This window comes from Acanthopagrus latus, chromosome 7 (genome assembly GCF_904848185.1).
Source record: "Acanthopagrus latus isolate v.2019 chromosome 7, fAcaLat1.1, whole genome shotgun sequence".
In the NCBI taxonomy this organism is placed as follows: Eukaryota; Metazoa; Chordata; class Actinopteri; order Spariformes; family Sparidae; genus Acanthopagrus; species Acanthopagrus latus.
The window spans coordinates 14,107,080-14,121,867 of NC_051045.1; the positions used below are offsets into that span (position 1 = coordinate 14,107,080).

The 14,788-nt window shown below is 43.2% G+C and overlaps 1 protein-coding gene across 16 annotated transcripts in view; it reads left to right on the forward strand.

The window, feature by feature from the left end:
• The window catches only part of LOC119022427 (neuron navigator 1-like), a 95,678-nt gene that overhangs the window by 45,786 nt on the left and 35,104 nt on the right, over window positions 1–14,788 (forward strand). For 2 of the 16 annotated variants that reach the window (XM_037103299.1, XM_037103300.1), the window contains exon 1: window positions 11,086–11,412. The exons of the other annotated variants lie outside the window; for them this stretch is intronic. In XM_037103299.1, the coding sequence (XP_036959194.1) occupies window positions 11,330–11,412 (83 nt within the window). In that variant the 5' untranslated portion in view covers window positions 11,086–11,329. Of the gene's footprint in view, window positions 1–11,085; window positions 11,413–14,788 lie in introns of those variants that run through there. 16 annotated transcript variants of the gene reach the window in all.

Consider the following 14,788-nt stretch of genomic DNA (forward strand, 5'->3'; position numbering starts at 1 on the left):
GGAACCAGACTTCTCCCAGTATCCCCCCACACTCTCACTCGAACACGTCACTCTCGTCGGGAAACGGCAGAGAGGGGGGGGGCGATGAGGAGGTCATTCGTCTGAGTGTGTGTGAACGTAAGCAGTAATTAGGTGTGGTCCAATGGAGGTTTGTGGATTTGCACTTTGGAATCTGGGACAGTTTGGGAGTTCCGAATAAAATATACATTAAAACAGTTACACATTATTTTGAAATGTGTAATATGACGCCAACTATTATCAAATCTGCAGCTCTAGGGATATTTTAAAATCTCTTTTAGCTTATTGTTTGATTTTAGGCAGCCATTTTCTGACAAACAAACTTAGAAGAGAGCATGTGAAGAAAATTGAACATCCAGCAAGCAAAAACATCCGGCCCTTCAGATGCAGATACAGGGTGGAGTTATCCTCATTGGATCTGATTGAGACCCCGAGAACACGCTATGGTAGCTGCTTGTCAGTTGCATTGTAACAATTGACAGGAAAGTTTAATATATACCAATATAAGACAAGTGAGCAGTCCACTCTCCATAGAAGAGTTAACTCCACAAAGCACAACACGGTAAATGCTTATCTCTGTCATTAGCTTGTTTCTCTTGAGATCAACACTTCTCAGTCTTTGTAGCTGCTGAGTGTGTATGAATATGGAGGAAATTGGAACATGGGCGAAGATGTTGTGCTCAAAAAGGCGGAGCAGTAACTGTGTGGGATTTTACAGCAAACCTGCACAAAGCACAAGCAAGTCTACATTGAAGGCTTGATAGTCTGTATTGATTCCCATTGTTGTCGTTCAAGTGGTGATAATGGGCTCATCCCGCACATACACACGTGCTGACGATTGGATGAGTGTGCGGCTTGTTTTCCGCCCTGTTGGGCGCAGACGCTTTTATTACTGGATGAGGAGCTCCCATCCTCAGCGACCTCCCATTGGTAAACGCACCGTCGCCATGGTTACGCTGCGAGACGCACTGCTTCGCTGCACTAAATGTCTGAATTATGAAAACGTTTGTTTGGAGCAGGACACACACACACACACACACACACACACACACACACACACACACACACACACACACACATACACATAGAGAGAGAGATAGAGAGAAACAAAGATCCCTCAAGCTTTTTCAGAGTCGGCTGCTTTCAGTGTTTTGATTTTGTGCCGTCCGCTTTCTAGAAAAGCAGAAGTGAGCTGGATGGTGTTAGTGTCACTCAACAAGACAGTGCAGGGAACTGAAACAGAAAGAGGAACGTTTTAATAGAGAAGTAATCTGTTTTGAACACAAGATAAGCTCTGATGCCAACAGTTGTTACTTCCACTTTGTGCCTGCCAAGGCTAAATCCACACTAGCATCAACACTACTCCGGTGTTTTCAAACCCCTCAAACTGAGACTTCTGAAAATAGCTGCTGAACCCGTTTTAGTTAGAAAACTCTGGGATTGTGATTTAATGTGGATGAGACTTTTGAATGATGCAGACACCCATGTTTGCTCCATGATTGGGTCTTATCATGTGACCCCTCTCCACAAGAAAATAAATAACATCAACCTCAACTTGCTACCATAACTCAGTTCAAAATGGATAACAATTTAAAGGCATTGCTAAAATTGTTGTTAGTGTTATTTAAAATTCTAAAATTCTATTTTATGATTCTACTTTTGCCTAAGCAATAAGTAAGCAACCAATCGCAGACTAGACAGCAATCTGCTTCCTGTCTACATCATGCACATGCCCTGTGTAGGTGAAGGGTCATGTAATATGTGTTTTCCGGTGTGTTAGAATGGACTGAGATTATATCTGGACAGAGATCATTTTTATTTCAAAACATCCTTTAGAATTAAAACTATGTTAGTGTGAATGCTATTGAAATATTTGGTGTTAATCAAACACTGGAGGTTGTTACCTGACCCTCAATTGATTGCTATCTGACCGTATCATTGATAGAGCACTTCTAATTAGGTGCAACTTCTGGACTGTTACACGGCCTTTTAACCTTAGCTCCAGTGGGATGGTGGTAAGGGATGACCTCACTGTTATCTGTGTGTATGAGGTTGAGTATAGAGAGCAGCACTATTTCTCTTAAGGTCAGGCTCAATCCTGCTGTACTCTGACCCCATCTACTGGCCAATTACTAGAACTTCACATACACACGCACACACACACACACACACACACACACACACATACAGAAAACCTAACACAGCCTGACATGTCTGATTAATGAATTCCTCTTCCCACATCTGGATCTGATTTAGGTTACAGGTGATGGATCCGCTTGCTCACCCTCTCGCGCTCTCACAAACACGCACACTCACATACATACACACACTCCCGATGTGATTCTCAGTGGACACACCCAGGGCTTCCCTCTTGCTATGAGCCAGATCTTTACACTATGACTCATGTTGCAGGCCAGTTAAGGTCCCCTCCCATAAAAAAAACCTGGTACAGCACTCATCCATGCTACCATACACGCTAGTCACAACATGAACTGTGATTAAGATGGGCTCTCGTGAAATTGATGGGGAAAAAGATGAGAATACTGTCATCTCTGCCTCTTTTAGTCTGAGATAGGGGTAAGAAATACCCACACATAGTCAATGTAATCAGACACATGGATGCTTAAAGGCTTTTGTGTGTATTAATTGCTGTTTGCCTTCAAAGTAATGTGACTGTAGACTGATTTCAGGATTTCGGGACATAACAAATGTATATATGAAATAGAGACACTTTAGATTATATTGATAGATTTTCCAGCTGTGGCAAGATTTGGGGATATCTGGCTCAATATCTGATTACAATTGCTTTAATTGCTCATGTGTAACTTGTCTCTCAAAGTCACGTTTGACTCCATAGTGATGTTAAACTCTGTTCCGTCTGAGTTTGTTGTTAAGAGTTATAGATTGTAATATTAAAAGACCATACAAGTAATTTTGTGCAAACCGTGCTGGACTGTTTCACATTTTCCAGTCAGTCTTTCCAAGCAGCCATTGCTTTCATACCATGTCCATATGTTATGAAAATCAATTGGCATATCCTTGAAAGTTGTACAATGCATCACAGTAAATGACTGTATCCATTATTGTCAAAGTTATGTCATTATGGTGGTGTAATGTAATTTGGTCTTTTCAATTCAATCTGGGCTTAAAGGATAAATTCCCCCAAAATTGAAAACTCATGCATTATCTTCTCATTAGGATGCTGATGTAAAGTCAAAGGAAGTTTCTCAGTCCACAAAACAGTCATGGAGCTTCAAGCAAAGCAGCATAAATGGGAGTTTTTAAGAAAAAATGTAAGGAAAAACAACTGAAAGAAAACATAAAATGACTCCAGACACCGGCGTAATCCAAGTCTCCAGAAGTCCTGAGATCCCAAATTGATTTGAAAATAATTTATTTGCACCCTTCATTCAGAACAAATATTCATTGTAGCTGCTAAGCTAAAAGTGGTTACACTTAAAAGTTAGTATACACTTAAAGTGGGTGAGCTCAGCCACGAACTAACTAAAATGAACTGAAATCAGCTAAAACTACTTCGATGGTCCTTTAAGGTGAAAGAGTTAATTCATTATTCTACAAATGAGGCTATATTTCTCTTCCGAATGATGCCACAAAAAGTGCAAATTTTGCATCAAGATTTCTCCGCTTGTCAACCTGTCTTTCTTTCTGTCTGTATGACATTGCGTGTCACAGACGATTCCCATGAAAGCTTGATGATAGGCAGAGTGAGGTGGGGTGCAGGAGGGTGATGGGGCGTGTGTTGTTCTTGTCATCCACTACCTGCTCTTCTCCGGGCCTCTCTGGCTCTGCACGCTGCTTGTTGGGCTCTCTCTGCTCAGTGCGGCGTGTAATCAATTACTTTTCCTGTCATTATGGGGGGAACTTGACTGAATGGAGCAGTGCGCTCTTTCTTTGTTCCAGCACGTGTGGGCAAAACACTAGAGAGAACACCCATGGAGGACGCATACAAACACGCACACACACACACACACACACACACACACACACACACACAGCCACTCACCATGATCACATGTGCATATATGAAGATTACTTTTTCATTCTGTATTGTAGTCTACATGCAATTTAAGAGGCTTTTCAGTGTCAATTGGAGTTAACAAAGCATGGAGGTTGTACTCACACTAATTATATTTAGTTCCTATCTAGTAGCGGAACTTGTGTTTAAATATAAAGTGTGTCTGCCTGGCTATTTTTCTCAGGGATGATGTAACCGGCCCCAGCTGTAACAGCAGGAGGCTGCTGACAAACAATAATGACATTAATCTGTGTGTCTACTAAAGTGGCACAAACACACACCCACCCACACATGCTGCTCGTATACATGTATAGAGACATACGCACACAGATACACAAACACATTAAAAGATTTAACAGAGAGTAACATATGGGGCTACAGGGGGATTTGCAGTCCTTGAAACCCCCTGACACCTCCTGTTTCATGTGAGAACAATGTCCTCATGGACCTTCTTTTCTTGTTTGCTGAGCCACTTGGTTTCATTACTTAATTCGTCATCACACGACATAGTTCAGTCCAAACAAATAACAAAAAGTGAATGAGACTTTCTCGTAATTGCTGACTCATCAGTGGCGTCTTTCACTGTTGCTTGAGAAAATATTTACTGTACTTCTTTTCGTCAAGACTCTTGTCTCGTCACACACACACAAACATGCACACACACACACCCACTGGTGTAGTCTAGTCAGTTGTTACAGGAATCCTTGACTTACATCAAGATTATGTTTGGTTTGACTACGAGTCATTTCATTATTGTGAAACATGCTGATATTGAGCAACAAACACATGGTCTGGATTGGAGCTTGGGAACTGCACTTGTATCCCTCGGACAGATTTTCCCACATCCTGCTCTGGAATGAAAGAAAAAGTTTGGTAAGGTCGTGAAAGTTGATCTTTTCTCTGTTTCCTTGCTGGCTTTCCCTCGGAACTTTCTACAGCATGTATCTCCTGTTCCCAATATGACTACACTCTCTCTTGTGTGGGCCCTGCCATTCAGTTTCATCTGACCAAATGGCAAAACTACTGTCATGGCTACTGTTGCAAAGATGCCCCCCTATACTGAGGCCTGATAAATCTCTATGGAGACGCTACGGCATAATCCCAGCTTATCCCAGCTTCCTCTTATGGCAGGGTTGGAAAAGAATAAGAGAACTGAGGGACTTGGTCAGCAGACTGCAAGGACAAGGGGGCGTGGATTTGGGGAGGGTGGGGGGGGGGGGGCGAGGGGGCTATGGTCATCATGGTTTGTGTGTGTTTGTGTGTCCCTGTGTTTGTGTGTGCGTGTGTGTGTCTGTGGAGGACCCCCACATAGTTCAGAGGGATGTGTTACCATGTCAACCATACGAGTGTGCAAAGGAAATAAACGGGGTGTGTGTGAGTGGGTGTGTGTGTGTGTGTGTGTGTGTGTGTGTGTGTGTGTGTGTGTGTGTGTGTGTGTGTGTGTGTGTGTGTGTGTGTGTGTGTGTGTGTGTGTGTGTGTGTGTGTCTGGGTGTTATTGGTCTCAGCTTCTTAACTTACAGAGGTTAAAATGTCATGACTTCTTTCAGATGACCAGTTCCATCCCGTTTCCGTCAAGGAAAGAGGCCTATTCTCCCTCTTCCTGGAGATGTTTACAGAATTCACTTTATTTTATTTTCTTATGATATAATCACACCTGACCTGTAGAGGGGATAAAAGGGAGGAAATGACCTGAAAGCAACAACTGATAATGAACATGATGCTAAACCAACAAGCTTTGACCGAAACCATATAGACTGATATCATTCAGTCAACAAACCTTTGCTTTTAAGACTTTGGAGTAAGGCCTCATATTGAATTTGGTGCTACACTTTGAAGATTCAAACAAAGACATGTGGATAAACAAAAAAAAACCTTTTTGCTTAATAAAGGAAAATATGATATATTAAGGGTCAGTTGAATGACCAAATCTACTTCTTATCCCATATTAAATCCTGCTATTTTTAAGCTCCTTACGCAAATCCTAGAGAGATGCAACAGCAAAGCAAAAGTGACACTGCTCGGGTCCAGACTGTAGTATTTCAGCTGATTTTGGGGAGATTTTGTACAGACATTCATGTTATGGCCATGTTATGCCTTTGTGTGGAAACTGACACGCATGTAAAACATCAGACTAGACAGAGTGCTGGCTCTATGTAGTGTGCAGGTCTCTCCTTGGCGTGGAGGGTAAGGAGCTCCCAGATGTTGCTGTCTCCCCAGTTTGATATTTTTGATTGCTGTTCTTCTTCGTCCTTGAGTTAGCTGCTAACTGTTGCTAATAGCTGTCATCACAACGTCGCACCCCGTCGGCTCTTGAAGGCGGTTCTTTGACTTTTAAATTGGAAAAAACATCACTGATTGGCTGTTCAGCCAAGTAAATCTGTGCACAAAAAGAGTGCATATCTGCATTCCTGAGTCTTCTTGTTTCCCTGTTTAAATGACCACTACAGACTATCACCTCCTAGTGGAATGGAGAGGTATTTCCTCTTACACAGACATAGAACATGTGAGTGAGTTGGCGGTTGGGTGCAGTCCTGTTAAGGTCCAGCTTTTTGACTGATACTACACACTGCAGATGACACGGGGCAATGCAACAGTTGAGTTTCGTCGCTGCTTGTTCATTGATGTTGCTTGAGTGTGTCTTTTCTATTACACTGGCTTTGATTCAGCGCCATTACTGCCGCTGCTGCTGGCTCTGAAGCTGAACAAAGACAAGCCCACACTCCATTAATGTACATTTCAAACAAAATGGTGGGGCAGAATAACCGTGCAACATTCCTGGGCATTTTGTAATTTGGGAAAATTTTGTCTCCTGTAAAAAAACATTGTCTGCAGTGTGAAGGATACTGTTCTTATTAATATAGAATAGTTTGAGGAAATGATCAGGTTCAATCCTGCAGGTTGGTTCCCATAGAAAAAAACAGGCCCGCCCACACACACACACACACACACACACACACACACACACACACACACACACACACACACACACACACACACACACACACACACACACACACACACACACACACACACACACACCTATATGGGCACACACTCCCACTAACCTTGCTCTCAGTCATTCATATCCTCCTTCCACTTCCATACAGACTTTAAAGTAGATGCTTAGTTCCTCTATAGGGGGTAAATGAAACTGCACGGTTAAGAACAAGCTTATGGAGAACTTTGGATAGAAGCTCAAATCTATGCTACAGACACACTCACAGACACACACACACATGCACACACACACACACACACACATACAATATGCTCACTAGAGCTGCGCCTTGGAGGGTTAACAGTGGGGTGTGACGGGGGTTTGTAATGCGCATAAGAATTAACCTTTCTTCCTCACCAGTGACTCCCACGGTGTTATTCTCTGGAGTTGTTTCGACATTAGTCACACACTTTTCTTTCGGCCCTCCTGCCATCATTCTCCCTTCCTGTTCTCCTCATTACGCCATCTCTTAATCTCATACTTTGCTGCATGCACCCGTGCTTCCAATAGTGAACATATCCTCATTATTTTCCCAGGAGACCTAAGCTTGACTGGCTGCAGAAACCTGTTGAGCTGCATTTTTTAGCTCTTGTGTACGTTGGCCGTTTTTGTCGTTCTTCTTGTTCCTTAATGTCACTTGAACGTGCAAACCCTCCTTGAAGTCACGTTTTTTGAGTGCTTCCACTTCATATTGTCCTCAGCGGACTGGACCTTGAGATAGTGTCCTGTCCAAGCAGGAGCCTAATTAGATGCTTTTGGTAGTCCAGACATGGAGGGTCCCTCAATTAACCACAAGACTACCTCTTCAGACTGGGACGTTCACTTTGATGTTCAGCCCTCAGTTTGTCACTGTGAGGTCATGTTTTCAGCATGTGGATTTTAAGACCTTGGTCTGTTGTCAGTGAGTTACTAGACTGATATACAAACTATGGTTTGACTCTTCCTTAGGGGGGTTGCTATTTGCCCGGAAATCTTAACAAAGGAATGTGAGTGTGGGTGTGTGTTAAAGTGTGTTGACAGCTTGTGTTTTTACATATTCACATATATGAGTTTATATTTGAACATCAGCGTTTCCTACAAAAGAGCACCTTTGTCACATTTGGCTGAACTTCCTCAATCTTTGAGACAATTTCCTCTTTCTGAAGATACTTAAGTATCATTAGTAACTTCCAGGAAATAAATGTTCAGAAATGAATTATACATATTTTGGGTATGTATGTAAATACAGCACATTATCCGTCGACTGATTATTAGATCCAATATTTCAGCTATTTTCTGATGATTAGATCAGAATTTGTTTTTATTTAATCTTATCGTTGATAAAATAAATCAATTTGAAAAAGGTACTACTTTAGCTCTGATCCAGCATGCAATCTGCAAATGAACTAGTAGATAAAGTTATTTAGTTACATTCCATCGCTGGTGAGTGTGGTCAGGAAGCAGGTGACAAGTGTTGTCGTGTTGAGTGAATATTTCAAGTTGAAGAAGTATTTGTGTGTGTGTGATGATAACGAGGAGTATTTCAGTCTGATATGTGTGTGGGGGCGGTGAGGTTTATGTTTGTATATATACAGTTTGTGGCTCATTGAGTGTTGCATGTGCCTCCGTGTGTCTGTGTGTGTTCCTTGTCTGATAAGGGGAATGAGCTTTCCCAGGTGGCTTGTCTCTTTCATCAGCAGAGGAGTGACGGGTTCCCAGGGTCGTACGGATGACCCTGCCTGTATACTGTCATTACAGAGTTACATCACCGCCTAATTATACTGGTCGACTGCACCAAGCCACTCACACAAACACTTTGGTTCAAAACAGGCACTGTGGTCTTAGATACTGAGTGAAAAGGAGGGTAGAAGTGAAAAAAGAGACAGTCAGAGGGCATGTCTGGACATGAGTCAGCGGTCAAAGTAAAAGCTGGCCAGACAGGCTCAGAGCGCCGTCCAACTGCCCTTTCCAGAAACTCTGATGAGCGTTGACATAAATAAAAGCAAAGGCTCACACTGACTTAAGGAGGATTGTGAGTGTGTGCGTGTGGATGTGGGAGTGTTTGTGTGTGCACATGGAAACTGTTTTCTTTTACTCTTTATTAGTAACGCTAGGCAACAAGCGATGGCAGCGGCTGCACACACCTGCAGTTCTGCATGCCAATGTGCCAATCAGACCTCCAACGCACACACACACACACACACACACACACACACACACACACACACACACACACACATACAGACACATACAAATACTGTGCCCACCTCGCCCTGCTTGGTACGGGTGAGCAGCACCCTGAAGAATCCCGTCTTTGTTCCCTCTGCACTTAAAAAGAGTGTGTTAATGATCTCTCTCTCTCTCTCTGTCTCTCTCTGTGGGTGCATCTCTCTGTTTCCATCTCTTGTCTTTCTCTCTCTTTACCGCTCACCCCCTTTTAGTCTTTACTGAAAAGTTAATTATCTCCATCTCTCCCCCCCTCCTCTTTCTCTGTCTTTCTCACCCTGCATTCATTTATTGAACAGACCCAGCAGACAGGCAGATCTATTCACTGGGGTGCACTCAGTGCTTTAAGTGTTTAAACACCACTGGATGTTGTGAGGGGGGCCGAGCTCGGGAGGGGGGCGCGGGAGTGGATACATGATAGCCACTCTATCCCTCTGAAAGTCTCCAATAGCCAATACACACTCTGTTACAATAGAAACACTAGAGTCATTTACCCTGCCTGCTTCATTACATCCTGATTGAGGCTTATTTATGCCCTCGTTGGTTTGGCTACTAGCCAGCATTTCTTCCAGACAGTGGGCGACTGTTGAGAAATTTTTATGTGTAATAAATCAAACTACGTTTTTTTTTTGTTTGTTTTTTTGTATTATTTCAGAGAGATATCTGTGAGTTGTTATGGTCGTCACACAATAAAGCCCATATATGAAGCTGTGTTGACTTATTTTCTAGACATCATGTAAATTTATTCAGGTGAAGTTTAAAGCTACTTTACCCCTTAAAATGACACTTTATATTTATGTGTCTCTACACTTAAGAGGAAAATAATGTACTTTTTACAGCTGATATCACCGCTTACATTGCAGATTAAGATTTTACATAGAAAACATTCGACCAGACTATAACATGTGATGCATTGATACAGCTTAAACTACAGTAGAATGGCACTCAGTGGAGCGCATACTTCTGCCAAGGCCCAACTGTCCCCTTTACTGCAGTCAAACTTACTCCAAAGACGGACACAGTTGGCGGGGGTGATAAGCTCAAACGTCCACTTGCTACAGCTTTGATATGAAATCTCATGGCCCGTTATTACATGATGTACTATTTTTACAGTAATCCATCAAGTCTACTGTTGTAATAAACGCCTAGCGGGCCAGATACTCCATGGTTTTATGGGTTGAAGAGCTAAAAAGCAAAGCAAGATATGCTGAAGCAGGACATATCCCAGCCAAAAAGCATTTTTTCACAACCTGGCAACCCACATTTTGATTTATTTATTTATTTTTTTAATGGTTTATTACAGATATGAAGTATGAATAAATGATTAAACATGAGTAAATTAGGTCCCACTTATAAACACTATGTCTAATTGGAAGTGTCTCCAGATTGCACACCAATGCATCAGTCATGAATCATGAGTGCCTAAACTTTTCCTGCTGATGTTTGCTCTCTGAAATTTTACATAATTGTGACCTCGTGTTATTGATGCTTTTACTTCCTCCTCCTCTGTCAACCACGGTGAAACGTGAATGCCAGCCTTCACTCGAGATAAGAGGGCTGGGTGATGGGACTCAGACAGGGCGGGCTGTCTCCTGTGTTGATTGGAGATTTAAGAGTGTGAAAACGTCTTTGACATGTCGCTCTGGAGAATGTGATGACTGCGGGTTTTATCATGCGGCTGAATGCGCGTTAAAGCCCCTATGCGCTTTTTGGAAAAGGCACAGCTGGTCGCGATCAGTGCAACGGGGGCCGGAGGAGGAGGAATTCGGGGTGTTGCCTTTTTTTTCTATCCTCCCTCCCTCCCTCCCTTTCCACGCTCATCGCCTCCCTCCCTCCTTCTCTGTGTGTGTGAGAGAGAGTGGAGGCACACTGCGGGAGTGGGTCAGTCAGTCAGTCAGTCAGTTAACGCTGCTGACTCGTACAGGCGGTTCGCCCCCCCCTCACCCTCCTCCTCCCGGTTATCATCGGCGGACAGGAAAAGCACCGGGTGGATCTCTCTGTCTTTCTCTCATCGTACCAGCGGGACATGCCCAACGGGAACAAAGCGGCGTGAGAGCTGGCCGGTTGAAGAATGAGCGGACGCGTGCTGAACGGGAAAATGCTGCAGCTCCCGGCGCCGCAGCGCGCGGGGAGGACAATGCACTTTCTGTCAAGGTAACGGATGAGACCGGGAGCGTGCATGTGACTGAGGACACCGGATGAGAGAAGCTAATTGACGCACTGGTGACATTGCTTTATTAGATTGTGTAAAAAAAAATAAATGCGCGGGACTAACGCCAGCCTACGTGTTTAGCGGTGAGTTGGGTTGTAGAAGCGCTGCGTAAAGAGCGCCAGCAGCACGTCTCATTGATAAAACTCCAACAGCTGCATGGTGGCACGTTTCATAGTGCGGCTGACATGCGCTCAGATTATTATAGGGTGCCGTATCTCAGCCTGGTAGACAGACCGGGGGCGTATAGATGCAGACTGGGGCTGCATCTATAGGTGCAGAGCTCAATGCGGAAAACCATACGTTGAATCAGCAGCACTGTCTTTTATTTTAGGGATCAGCGCATTAAAAGGCAGCACAGGGTTCCTGCATTGGCATCAAATGGATTTAAGCACCAGTGAGCAGACGCCTTACTGCAAATCATCTCATCACAATCAAGTGCTAATGGATGTGAATGCGCATAATGCATGCGCGCCTTAAGTGTTTCTATTGTTTTAAGCTGCGCGCTGTGACAACTGCCGTGTGTGTGGTGGTCACTCGGCAGAGGCAGGTGTGTGTGTGTGTGTGTGTCTGTGTGCGTGCGTGCGTGCCTGCGTGCGTGTGTAAGAGTGGGTGTGTTCGCATCGATCCGCTGCGGGGACCGGACCGCATTCTACTCAACTGGCTGCTGACCTACATTTTGAACGACGCCTTCAGCCGGTATATCTGCTGTGATTGGGCGAAGGACAGCAGGCCTCCCCCTTATCATCTTCATATACCCACGCTATGTGAGAGTTACCTAATTGTATGTATACATGTGTGGGCTAATGTAGGGCAGCTGATATGAGGAGGATGGTGATGTTGGATGGGAACATGTAGCTGCAGCAGAAGACTAAGATGTATTGAAAGTTATTTGTCGGACTAATCATGGAGTTAAGGTGCTTTTAGAGGCATTAAGACAACATTGATAGATAGAGATGCTTTAATTGAATCTGTGTGTGTGTTTGTGTGTGTTTATGTGTGTTGGAGATGGTTTGATGGGGTCAGCTTTGCTCGTTTCGTTCAGCTGACCCCTGTAGCTTCCATTGACCCTGGATATAAACCCATTAGAGCAGAGTGGCCTTATATCAGGGCATTGGACACACCCAGCAGACAACCCACTGACAGACAGGCACACACACACACACACACACACACACACAAACACTTTCAGTCCCAGAGTGTTAGGGTTATTTTAGATATGCGTGTTTGAGTTGGACATGTGTGTTTTAAAAAAACTGGCTGTCAAAAGACCGATAAACTATATGATGAAAACCAGAGGGGGCGTTTGTAAGTGTGTGTGGGTGTCAACGTGTGCACACACACGTGTGTGTGTGTCCACGTCATGAAACATTAAACATGCATCATTGGATAACCAGTTCCACCAGCCAACACAAAGATTTGATCAACTCTTATTAGTCATATTGAAAACAATCCAACATCAACTTAGTGGCTTTTGCTGTGTGTGTGTCTGTGTGCGTGCATGTGTGTGTGTGAATGTGTGTGTGTGTATGAGTGAAAAAGGCCTGGTCAGCATGATCTTACACCATATCTAGATCCACCCCTGGTTAACAAACACAGCCTTGTCCAACTAGCTGATTTGCGAGCTGGTGACATCACATATTAATGTTTGTCACACCCGAATTCTCTTAAGAACCTCTTGATTAAATAGAATTGGAGCTTTGGTCACCGTGATTCAGACCAGGCTCATGTCACAGCTGATGTCATTTACTTTGGGAGTGTTGGACAGCAGCTTTGGTTGGTTGACAGTTACTTGCCATCAGCTGGTTCATTTGATACCTTGTGTAGTAATTAATGCTGAAAACTGTGGTGTTTCTGATTACTACATCATAATTACATCCATCTGTGTGGCCACGGGCAGTGAAACGGCTCATTCGCCATGGCGTTGAGACATGTTGATCAGGTTTGTCAGGTGGCACCTGACTGCTAACAGTGCGTTAACACTTTGACATTTTGGTAAATACACTACTTCCAAAGAGTGGTCTACCAATCGATTAGTCAATCAAAATAAGATTAACAGTGAACTATTAAGTACTCATTAAAAGTAATTTTTCCAGCAAAAATGTCAAACATTTACTGGTTCCAGTGTCCTAAATGTAGAGATTTGCTGCTTGTCTTTGTTATTTACGACATTAAATGAAGAGTTTTCTGGGTTTTGGACTGTTGGTTGGACAAAAGAAGCAATTTGCAGACATCAATTCCGGCTCTGGGAAATTGCAATGAGCATGTTTCACAATGTTTTGACATTGTAGACTAAACAATTAATCATGAGAATACTGGCAGATTAACCAGCATTGAAAGTGATGGCTGCAGTCTCATTTGAGGACACTTGTCCAAATGCAACACCAGGATAGTCTTTGCTGTAGTTTGAAGATAAAGAAAGTTTCAGCTTCCAAACTGTTTTCATCGCAAACATACAAATGTTGTCTAAGGGTTCTAGCAAAAATAGATAAGACTGCTTTGGAAACAAACTTTGCTGACTCAGACGCAGGATGAGTTAGAAGGGTCAACGGGCTGTTGACGATGTTATCACACGCTTATGATTCATGAGCAGGACTTCATTATCTTCAGCGCACTTACATGTCAACACAAGCACAGATAAATATGAAAACACAAATTAGGAGGTGAAAGCTTTTTATCCACACAGGCGTTTTCTTGGATAAGTTTAAAAAGGTTCTTGTTCACATAGAAACGGCAGAATAATCAAAAACATTCAAATCTTCTTTGCTGCGAATGTGCAGGGTGTTTTGATCCAGTTGCAGACCAACCAGAACACACGGAAATTTGTTGCCCTGGAAGTTCTAAAAAAGGTTTTACTCTCTGCGCCTACACTGCCATAAATTCCAGATTCATTCTCAAATGTATTAATTTCAGGTCAGTTTGGATAGAAGGTTAAAATGGGGAATAAAACACCAGACCAAAGTCATTTCATACGACAACTGACTCTTGATGTCAGGCAATTAAGTGAACAAGCGAACTTGTCCTGCCTACAAGGTCATTAGGGAGACCTGAGAGCGAAACAACAGATGCTTGTAACCTGTGCTTGTAAGACACATGCGCTTTTTTATTGTACACACAGGAGCCTGTGTTCACAAACACAGCTCATATTTTCACGAGGTGGTGCTCCCTGCAGTTTAGTGAGTCTCCCTGTTACATCAAAGTCAAATTAGGACCTGCAGCCAGACGACAGTCCACCATAACAGGCTCGAGCGAGAGATTCTGAAGCCAAACCTCAAAGGCCACAGAGAATAACAAACTCAGGATGTAATTTCCACCTGATAG